The 11,973-nt window shown below is 41.0% G+C and overlaps 1 protein-coding gene across 9 annotated transcripts in view; it reads right to left on the reverse strand.

Moving 5' to 3' along the window:
• LOC106584183 (lysine-specific demethylase 4A) overlaps positions 1–9,618 on the reverse strand; it is a 59,465-nt gene extending 49,847 nt beyond the window's left edge. The window contains exons 1-5 of one of the 9 annotated variants that reach the window (XM_014169158.2): positions 9,478–9,612; positions 5,779–5,882; positions 1,506–1,651; positions 1,139–1,305; positions 806–981 (exon numbers count right to left, since the gene is read on the reverse strand). In XM_014169158.2, coding sequence (XP_014024633.1) covers positions 806–981; positions 1,139–1,279 — 317 coding nt within the window. In that variant the 5' untranslated portion in view covers positions 1,280–1,305; positions 1,506–1,651; positions 5,779–5,882; positions 9,478–9,612. Of the gene's footprint in view, positions 1–805; positions 982–1,138; positions 1,306–1,505; positions 1,652–5,735; positions 5,883–8,899; positions 9,046–9,477 lie in introns of those variants that run through there. The other 8 variants (XM_045706478.1, XM_045706480.1, XM_045706481.1 and 5 more) reach the window with 8 other exon arrangements.
• Positions 9,619–11,973: the final 2,355 nt, after the last annotated feature.

Consider the following 11,973-nt stretch of genomic DNA (forward strand, 5'->3'; position numbering starts at 1 on the left):
GCGGGTCAAGGGTTTCTGGAATGATGGTGTAGATGTGAGCCATGACCAGCCTTTCAAAGCACCTCATGGCTACCAATGCGAGTGCTACGGGGTAGTCGTCATTTAGGCAGGTTACCTTCGCTTTCTTGGGCACAGGGTCTCTGGTGGTCTGCTTGAAACATATAGGTATTACAGACTCAGTCAGGGAGAGGTTGAAAATGTCAGTGAAGACACTTGCCAGTTGGTCCACTTCTGGCCCCGCAGCATTTTGAATGTTGACCTGTTTAAAAGGTCTTGCTCACATCGGCTACGGAGAGCGTGCTCACACAGTCATCCGGAACAGCTGGTGCTCTCATGCATGCTTCAGTGTTGCTTGCCTCGAAGCAAGGATAAAAGGCATTCAGCCCGTCTGGTAGGCTCACGTCACTAGGCAGCTCGCGGTTGGGTTTTCCTTTGTAGTCCGTAATAGTTTGCAAGCCATGCCACAGCCGACGAGCGTCAGAGCCGGTATAGTAGGATTCAATCACAGTCCTGTATTGACGCTTTGCCTGTTTGATGGTTCAGCGGGATTTCTTATAAGCGTACGGATTAGTTTCTCGTTCTAGCCTTTAGCTCAGTGTGGCTGTTGCCTGTGATCCATGGCTTCAACAGTGTTTTGAGAAATAAAACCAATATTACAACCATGTGTAGCCTATAACTATGCATCATGTGTCCTATAACATGTACCATGTGTAGAACTATGTTAACAATGTGTATGTACTATATTACAACCATGTGTATAACTATGTTAAAAATGAGTACTGTCTTTAACAGTGTGAAAGCTCACTTGTCTGTGTTGGCAGTCTTGCGGAACTCTCGGACGGTCATGGGTTTCTTTTGGATGTTGTACTGTGTGAAGAGACCGGACTGGCCAGTCACCACTTGCTGTATAGGAGCAGGGATCACCAGGTCATCTATGTCATCATAGGTACGTCTGGGCTTCCAGTCTTTGGGTGAAATAACCTGCAACACACACAAACATAGCATTGTCTTAATTTATGCAGAGTGTATTCTTTATAGAATGGGATATAAACATTTGAAACAGAATGATGAATGTTTATGCGTATGATCTTCAGAAACACACACACACACTAACACTAACACTAACACTAACACTAACCTTAGCCATTCCAGCTCGGTGAGCTCCTTGTGACTCCATGTAGGCGATGTAACGGCTGAAGTCCTTAAACTCCTCCATGGAAGGGTGAAAGGTCATGATCTTGGAGCCAGGAGTCTGCTGGGATGCAGCGTCTGTTGCCATCCTGGAGTCGCTCTGATCTGCAGACACTGGACAAGAGAGAACATGTGTTTTTGGTGTTGATCTGATGTCTGTGTTAATTGCATCACATTTTGATAGCCAATGCTTCACCTCTGACTTATCATTTTGTGTTAAAGAGCTGTTTTGTATAGTCAGTGTATATGGAAGTAGTTTATGATTTACAATCTCTGGCTCTCTGGAAGGCAATCCTTGCTTGAATTTCGTCTACCTTGTTGTCAAGAGACTGGACATTGGCGAGTAGTATACTTGGGAGCGCTTCGGGAAAGTTTTATTCCTGGTCGTAATGTTGGTAAGTTGATGTTGCCTCTTATCCAATAGTTCTTCCCAGCTGTATGTAATAAGACTTCAGATTTCCTGGGGTAACAGTGTAAGAAATACATAAATACAAAATACTGCATAGTTTCCTAAGAACACGAAGCGACCATCTCTGTCGGCGCCTTGTTGACGCAATCTTGACCTGTTTAACTTCTTGCAGATCAGTGGGGACGGTAGCGTCCCACCTGGCCAACAGCCAGTGAAATGGCAGAGCACCAAATTCAAATTAAATTACTATAAATATTAAACTTTCATTAAATCACAAGTGCAATACATCAAAATAAAGCTTAACTTGTTGTTAATCCAGCCAAGGTGTCAGATTTCAAAAATACTTTACTGAGGACAAAAAGACCATTATCTGAGGACAGCGTCCAGCACACAAATGCATAACAAATCACTTTTACAGATGCACAATCGAGAGCATCCTGTCGGGTTGTATCATCGCCTGGTACGGCAACTGCTCCACCCACAACCGTAAGGCTCTCCAGAGGGTAGTGAGGTCTGCACAACGCATCACCGGGGGCAAACTACCTGCCCTCCAGGACACCTACACCACCCGATGTCACAGGAAGGACAAAAATATCATCAAGGACAACCACTCGAGCCACTGCCTGTTCACCCCGCTATCATCCGCGAGGTCAGTACAGGTGCATCAAAGCTGGGACCGAGACACTGAAAAACAGCTTCTATCTCAAGGCCATCAGACTGTTAAACAGCCATCACTAACATTGAGTGGCTGCTGCCAACATACAGACCACTTAATAATTAAAAATTGCATGTAAAAAAAAATGGTATGGCGGCTGCTTGGCATTCAACCGTGAGGCGCTACAGAGGGTAGTGCGTACTGCCCAGTACGTCACCGGGGCCAAGCTTTCCTGCCATCCTGGACCTCTATACTAGGCGGTGTTAGAGGAAGGCCCCCAAAAATTGTCAAAGGCTCCTTAACAGATTCTACCACTAAGCCATAAGACTGCTGAACAATTAATCAAATGGACACCCGGACTATTTACATTTACACCACCCCCCTTTGTTTTTACACTGCTGCTACTCACTGTTCATTATCTATGCATAGTCACTTTACTCCTATCTACATGTACAAATTACCTCGACTACCTGTACCCCCGCACATTTACTCAGTACTGGTACCCCCCTGTATATAGCATCATTACTGTTATGTGAACTGCAATGGTTGGTTAAGGGCGTGTAAGTAAGCATGTCACACCTGTTGTATTTGGCGCTTTTGACAAATAAAATTTGAATTGATGGAGAGCGCTTCTTTTACCAGAATCAACCAGAATGTACCGTGCGACCCTTTGCATGGGCAACATTTCCCTCTCTCTTCAAAGGTATATATGCCATTGCGAATGTCAGACGCTATCCTGTGAGGCACATCGATCTGCAGATTGACCATGGTGAGATTGTAGACTCCTGAATTGATAGCTGTAAAAATTGCCTAAACAAACTGCACTAACTAGCTACGTTACATACTGATCTTGTCCTTGGTATTATTGTGTTTGCTTGCTAGCCAGCCAGCCAGCCCAACCATAGAGGGCATTGCGTTGCAGATGTAGTCAATTTGAGCTGCAACAGATTTCAACAAGAGATTTTCCATGTTGCTACCAACCTTATTTTAAAATGCCAAAATGAAACAAAAACATTGTTCACATATTTAGTGGTTTTGGGCTGATTTTTCCTTTAAGTTTGAGGGCTTCTCACATGGGTCTAGTTATCAGGAATAATTTGTATTTATTTTCGTAATATTTTTTTTATTAATTTTTTAAACAATAGGAACCATACAGAGACAAAAGACAAGACAAACAAACATTGCTGACATAACACCTGCTCAGACCCACGTCCCCACCGTTTCAACTTCTAGTGCTTGTAAGACTATGCCATATGACCTCCTTTCTCTTTTCTGTTTCTCTCTGTAGCACTTTCTTTTTTATATTTATAGTGCATGAATGAAATGCATTGTCTTAACAATTGAGGGTCATTTGATTGAGTTTTAAACAAAAGTTTTCAAAATGATCAACGAGAAAAGTATAGTCCAACCCATTGGCCATCTCACCACACCCTCATATGCCATTTCTTGAAATATGCCGATAGATTAAAAAGTACATTTATATTGTAAAACTTCTGACTACCAACTTCCTAATTCCGCCCATAACTTTGACTTCATAGCATTCCCAGAAGGCATGAATCATTAAGTCACTGTTAGTTTTACACTTAAGACATGACTCTGCCGTTGTGCTATAGCATTTGTGACGTTTGCCTTTGTATAAATTATATCAGGAATAATTAATGGACTGTAGCTACTGTGGCATTGCATCGTTCATAACATGTACAGTCTCGACCACCTGTTGCCCCCTACTGTTTGTGTGTAAACGACGTAACACTGCTTGCTCAGTGAGTACCACTTCCTTCTGATTTGGCCCATACCTGGCGCTAACTCAGGACCTCTGCCTTGCAAGCACACATCACCGCCCTTCTGATGTGCTCTTACCAGATGGTGCCACACGAAAAGCTAGCAATTCGGCGGTGCAAGTGGGGACACTTCAGGCTGAGGAGTAAGTTTCACACACCCACAAAGTTCATCCTACTATGGAAACTAACTAGCAAATGATCTAATAATGCAATCTCAGCATTTAACAGTTACACTTTATTAGCACATGCAATAGCTTCACCCCCTAACGTTATATAAGAATAAATAGAATTTCTATAGTGTGTTTTATAACCTCAAATCGCTTCAAAACGCAAAAAACAAAGCAATACAGGTACATCATGAAAACACTGACCTGCCTGAAGTACCCCCTCATGCCCGTGCGACTGACGTGATTCATAGATTAGGTGTACATTTTACACACACACAAAAAAAGGGGGGGGTTTACGCACCCAGTCAAGTTTGGGAGACTTGTTTTCAATGTCAGGGAAGTAAGGGTTGAACTCACTGAGTTTGGATAAATGTGAGCTTACCATTTGCACCATAGGAGCTCTGCCAACATCACCTGTAGAAAGGCAGGGGTCAAGCTGCTGGAAACAACTTATATCCCCATCTTCACATTTCCTTTCTATGAGTTTGATCTTCATGAATCCACACACTGTCATACATGTTTAGAATGTGTGGGTCTTTACCTTGCAGAATAAGATTCAGGTTGTTCAGTGTGCTGAACACATCAGCAAGATAGGCAAAGCGGGCTCCCCAGTCAGTGTCCTCGAACACTGCCACAATGGGGTGTGAGTGCTCAGACAGAAAATCACTTCCTTCGGCGCGCAGCTCAAAAAGCCACTAGCATTTTCCCTCTGGATAGTTAACGGACGTCAGTGTGAAGCAGTAGCTGCTGGTGCTCATTCCCACTCATCACAGAGCCTTTCAAACAGCCTGTAATTCAGAGGCATGGACTGGATAAAGTTAATCACTTTCACTGCGTCACAAAACATCAACAACGTGAAAACCATCCACACCTGTAGTTCTCCCGGTCTTGCAGAACAGAATGTGCTCATTCATTTCCAAAATCTTTCTGTGTCGCACAAACACAATCAACTGGACTTCCACTGACATAAGTCGATTCATCCCAACTGCAGAGAAAATGGACCGGAATTATTTTTTCTACCACTTGATCAACAATATCAACGCCCATGTAATCAATCCAACGGCACACTGTGTTGTTTGACAAATGGTACAGTCTTCAGTGCATCAGCTGCTGTTTAATCAATCATAGTTTCTGTGAGGATAAACAGTAGCAGGCACTCTAGCGCACGGAACAAAGGATCACCTGCACTTGGCGCAAGCAGAGCATCAACCATTGAGCCAACAGGCAGGAGGGCAGAGGCCAGAGAGCAATGCACACGCAGTGAAACTAAAGTTAAAAAAAGTAGGCCTATAAATATAAAATACTCATTAATTTCACACCTGAGTAAATGTTTTCCTACCAATTAAGATTTAAGTAAAAAAAATTTAAACATATTTTATTTTTTTATCTTCTCACATACCCCAGTTGGGAAATACTGATGTAGAGGGCTACTCTGTGAACCAGCCTGAGTTGTGTAGCTACTGGACCTCCTCCTTCACAATGTATACCCACTTAGGTGATGCCTCAGCAGCTCTGGGCGCCAGAAAGCTCACCACATACAGTTCAGAGTAGTAGTCAGTCGTCCTCACTACGAACCTTCTGCCTCAGTACTGCATTCCTTTCCTCCAGTGGTCACCAACCGGTCGATCGCAATCGACTGGTCTATCTCCAAGGCATTTCTAATCGATCGCCAAACATTTCTGTAAAAAAACACAACAATGATAAAGCCTTTTTAAAAAATTCAAAAATTCTCGGAGTTGGCGGTAGGTGCACCCAATCAGCTGCCCTGAGCGCCGAGTAGGGGAAGCGTTCCGATTTTGAACCATTTCGTGTGTCTGAAGGTACAAACGCTGCCTTCCGGGGCCTATCGCTGGCCAATCGGATAGCTCAGATTACCATGTCTACAGTAATGAAGCCGGTGTAAAAGAGATTTCAAAACCATGATTAGAGTTGGGGCTGTCCCCGAAAAATTTAAAGTTGTCTGTTCTTTCGACCAATCTACTTGTCAAAATGTTTAAATGTGTATTTTTCCACATTTTAATAAAATTAACTATGTGTAAGCTACTGAGCTTGTCTGATGCTTTAAGCACAACGATTAAATAATTAAGACACAAAAATGACTCGAGCCAGAGATCAAGATAGCCTAACCAGAAGAAGAAAAAAAACGTCTAACTTCTATTGCCAACAATGTAAAGAAAACTGTCTACATAAAGCCAACAAATAAAAACATAGCAGCCTGCAGGTAGAAAATATAATAATACAAATAAATATCATGGCCTGTCTGCAAGGAACTTGAAACATTGTATCAGCCTAAAATGTGCTAACAAACTTGCAACATTGTATATCCTGGGTCCTCAGAGTTTCCCAGGCCAGTGAGCTCCAGACAGACACAGCTGTAGGCTATTTGCGCAAGAGATAAAAAGTATTATGATGTTTCCACTGGATCAGAGGATGATTTTTTTTTTTTTTATTTTTTTTTTTTCACACTGATAGGAAAGGAAGCTAGATTGAAAGATTGTTCAAATAGGCTAGATTGAGGAACCACTGTCATTCTCAATGGATGTACAAACAGACTATTTACTTGCTGTTTGAGGTGAAGAAAAGATGACTTGGAGAAGCTCATTAGTGGTGGTTAGTTCAGATCTCCAAAAGGGCACATTTATAAGCCTACATTTGCGTGCAGGTCAGGTAGCCTAGACCTACTTCTATGCGTAAACAGGTGAGCGTCCTTACTCAACATTGAAAGAAGCGCTCCAAACCAAACACAATTAATAAAATTGACAGCTCGTACATGGAATGAAGTAAACCAAAACTTGTTTCTCACAAGTGTAGCCTAAGTTGTGCATTCTGCAAATGGGAATTAACGGTAAATGTACTACTGTTGATATTCATCTGCCATCCCGCGGCCTCCGCAATGGATTAGTCCACTGGGACAGTCATCAATCAAGAGGTGCCATAAAATAAATATATTTTTTGCAACTACTCAACTAAAAAAATATTGGTCGACCTGAGGCAGCAGGTCTTCTAGTGTTTAGATCGTTGGACTTGTAACCGAAAGGTTGCAAGATCAAATCCCTGAGCTGACAAGGTAAAAATCTGTCGTTCTGCCCCTGAACAAGGCAGTTAACCCACTGTTCCTAGGCCATCATTGTAAATAAGAATTTGTTCTTAACTGACTTGCCTAGTTAAATAATGGTAAAATATTTTACTTTTTTTAAAACAGCCCATCGACCAAACAATTGACCAGTTGACTAAATGGGGTCAGCCCTAGACTAGGGAGACTGTCAATGAATTCAGCAAAGAGCAGCTGTTTGAGTGAGTTCATGTCTAAGTTCTTAGTCAGCACTCAATACTTTATAAGCCATAAAATGTGCGTTCATCGTACTTGTGCTACAACCAGCATTGTATCTAATGAACAAGTAGAAATGTGTATCAATAGGCTTCCATTTTTATTATTAGAAACTTTAATATCAAGGAATATTTAACTTTCTCTGTTCATAGGAGTAACAGCATGAATTTGTTCATGAGGCAGAAATAATGCAGTGCAACTAAGTTTCGCCATCAGCTGGAACACAGTGTCCCTTTTTGGTCAGCTCAGAAGAAGAAAGGGAAAGCGGAGGGACGTTGAGCGGTGGACCCTCATTAGTCTGCTGCTCTCTCCCTCAGCTGAGACTCACCATCAGATGCAGGCACCATCAGCCCAGTAAAATAAAGCAAATGATTTAACTGTGCTCACTCCATTGTGCCTCATAAGTAATGCAACAACAACAGATCATATATCCTACCTTAAATGTTTTAATATAACAAACAATGTTGCATAGGATTACTTTTTTAAAGTAATTTTCCCAAAAAATATACGCAGTGGATCTCGGCTTGCACTTTGACTAAGAAAGTGATATTGACTCAGAAAAGATTGGTGACCACTGCTTTGCTGCAGCTTCCATTCCTCTCAAGCTTCAGGTGACTCTTCAATTGATATTTTCAAAAAGATCAGGAACCAGCAGCCAGGTGACACCAAAAAAGCTGCTACAGTGTCCAGATGCATCATTGAACAGAAACAATTAGCCAGCTAAAGTAGCTAGCTAAGCCATAATGACTTTACCTGCCAGTCCATCTGCACATCTGTGGGTCAAAACCACCAGAAATATGCAATAAAACTCAATGTTATCAAAAACAAAACAGCTGATTAAAAAACGTACAAATAATTGTATATGTACATATTTACAGGAGCTCTCTGCTTAGGCTAACGTTACTACTATGGCAACAACAGAAGTGTATCGTCACACAAAAACACTCCAATACACAGTACAAGAAATATACATATTGTGGGCCAGGTAGATAATGTCGTCGAAATTACTTCAGTTCAGAATTCTAACGACGCGTTAGCTAGTTAAAGTTAGCTCTTGGCATACTAGCTAGTTAACTAGCGAGATGCCGGTCATCACCAGTTACCACAGCCACAGTCATGAACCCCGCCTATTTCTAAAATGCATCTTCTTAACATTTTATTTTAAACCGAACCTTACCAAACTGCGAACCTTATGCCTAACCTTAAATTAAGACCAAAAAGCAAATGTTTGTTTTAATGACTTGTTATAATATTGCAATTTTGACTTTGTGGCTGTAGTATCTAGGTACTGACAAATGCCTAACGTTATCAACAACAAAACTCAAATTTAAACGAGACAGTTAGCTAAAATTAGCTAGTTAACATTACCTCGCAGTAAACCAGTCTTTTACTAAACTCTGATCTCCTCCGTGAGATAGATGGCTAGCTTCGTATGATGCTAACGTTGTGTTGTTGTCTTAACTTTTCCGTCCAACAACATAAGAAAGGTAGCATGCTAATATTCCTCAAGACAGCTAACGTCAGCGCATTGCGAAGTTCCTGCCCACCTGCAGATTGGACGAAATCCTGATTAAATGAATTCCTAAATTTGTGATTGGTTGAATGCCAAGTCATTTAACGACGGGCCCAGTGTTGTCACCTAACCCCCAGAAAAGAGCGTTAGCAAGATGCCTTACAAACCTAGCCAAATTAATCATTGTTTACTTAATAATGTATTTCAGCTATAGCAAAAACAAAGTAATACTAGTTGTATCATGTCATACTGACAAACATGTTTAAGTATAACGCAACAACTGATAACGTTACAACTTTGAGAAGCAAGAAACGTTAGTACGTTACACTAACGTAGCTTTGACTAAGAGCGCAGACCATTTTCAGCAACATTACTTATCAGTAGTTAGCTACTTAAAAGCAAACACATTTTTTTGTTTAAAATATTAACTTACGCTTGACGACCAAGTAATGAGTGATTGCTACTTCAAAATCTCCAAAAGCAGAAGATTATTTGTTCACAATTCACCATGGGCAGGAAAGATTGTCCACCATTAAGTTACCCAGTGTCGCACGCATGCTCAGTGCGTGTTTGTTCACAAAGATTAATGAGGGCGTATCCAACGCTCAACCGAGAATAATCAAAATGCACTATTTTGCTATGACTCCGCCTTGTTATATTACTCAGGACCTGCAAATAATAGCCTATTAATATGTTATAAGTCATTAAAAAGTTGGATGATGTAAAGAAAAATGATAAAGTCTCAGTCATATTAAGACATCTAATTTCTCTGTACAAATACCAAATCCCAAAACTGTAGTCTTTCCGTGATCAGTTTTTTCCACAATTGAAAATATTATTTAGCAATAGAATGTGTTTTATGAGTTCCAAAGAATCAATCATGTAAATTGTATTATCTTTATGTTCAACACAGTGAGTTTTCCTCTTTGAAACCTGGAGTTTACCTAACATGTCACCTAACATTGTTCACCTAATACCTTTTTTTAAAGATTTTTTTTGAAATTGCACTGTTGGTTAAAGCCTGTAAGTAAGCATGTCACTGTAAGGTCTACACCTGTTGTATTTGTCGCGCGTGAAAAATAAACTTTGATTTGACATGTCGAACTGTTACTGTAGATCTGAACAATTCTCAACATCCTCCTAGTCACAATGCTGGTACCTACTGACTACTGTAAACCACAATTCATTGTTTATGCCATTTTGTGACCATAATATTCCAGGGGTTCTGTCAGGACAGAGTGGCTGTACAGCAGTGTCCAGGCAGTCCATGGACACAGCACAGGCAGGCATTGGCTGGAGGGGTATCCATCACAATCTGTTGTACTGGCAAGGGGATGAATAAAGGGGGAGCAGGTCCATGGACGGATGGGGGTGGGAAGAGAGGGGTACAGTGTGTGTGTGTGTGTGTGTGTGTGTGTGTGTGTGTGTGTGTGTGTGTGTGTGTGTGTGTGTGTGTGTGTGTGTGTGTGTGTGTGTGTGTGTGTGTGTGTGTGTGTGTGTGTGTGTGTGTGTGTGTGAGAGAGAGAGTTGTGACTGCATGTTTGTGCATGTGTGTGTGCAGGGTACAGGCAAATCTCAACACAGGACAGTACATGGAAAGTCCACAACATAGACAAAAAAGAGCCATACAACCACCACATTAGAAAAAACCAAATTATTCAACTTTATTAACATCAAGGTTTTTGCAACATTTTTTTCCTCTCCTTTTTATTAACAAATAGAAAAAAGATTGAACCCCTACGGCACTATTCGAAGACAAAGTGAAATGAATCATGTTTTGTAGTCCATTCTTCCGGGCCCACTAAATCCAAATTCACCTCATTTTGCAACTCTATAGTACCACTTAAGAAAGAAAAGCTTGACTATAAGGTAGAGATCCTCCACCATACATTGATGCTGCTTCTTTGTGTTACAGGAGAATTTCCTTCTGTACCACAGTGAGGAGATAATACAGTATAGTACAGCAGTTATACCATGGATGTAAAGTCAGTGACAGTCAGAAGAGACGTTCATCTGGGTTGTTGTCAGTTACTGGAACTGCAGAGCTGGCCAGTCATTGGGAGCTGGACCAGTCGTTTGCAGATGGACATGTGCAGTTCATAGTTCAGAATCAGAAGGGTAATCAGAAATACATGGACGAATAACTGTCTGTCTGGACACTTCAACACTTCTCATAGGATGGTTGTTGTTGGGGCTGTACATTAGTCTGTGATGTGTAGCTCTGTATATCTGCTTCTCCAAACTAGGTATAGCTTGTCAGATCAGACCAGAGCCAGGGTCCCAGTTCCTCTGTGACTTTCGGGAGTGATGGTTTGGTTCAGTCTTCCTCAGGCCAGGCTCGACCTTCCTGGAGGTAACAACTTAGGGTGCTGTTACAGAACAAACAACTTTTCCATGTACCGGTAGTTTTCTGTATTTCTTTCGCTGTGTCTAGAGTTTGGACCGGAGCTCTTTGAGCAACAGGCATTGAGAAAATCACAGTAAACAGTTATTGGGAATTTGTACATGGCAGATTTTTCAAACGTCATCAAGATTAGTCTATTCAGTTTTTTTAACCATACAGTGCATTTGGAAAGTATTCAGACTCAGATGGTATTCAAATTATTTCACATTTTGTTACGTTACAACCTTATTCTAAAATCGATTAAATAAATAAATAAATAATTTAATCAATCTACACACAATACCCCATAATAACAAAGCGAAAACTGTTTTTAGAATTTTTTGCAAATATATTCTATTTAAAAAACAGAAATACCTTATTTACATAAGTATTCAGACCCTTTGCTACAGTCTGAGACCAAAACTGAGCTCAGCTGCATCCTGTTTCCATTGATCATCCTTGAGATGTTTCTACAACTTGATTGGAGTCCACCTGTGGTAAATTCAATTGATTGGACATGATTTGGAAAGGCACACGCCTGTCCAT

This window comes from Salmo salar, chromosome ssa23 (genome assembly GCF_905237065.1).
Source record: "Salmo salar chromosome ssa23, Ssal_v3.1, whole genome shotgun sequence".
Classification (NCBI taxonomy): domain Eukaryota; kingdom Metazoa; phylum Chordata; class Actinopteri; order Salmoniformes; family Salmonidae; genus Salmo; species Salmo salar.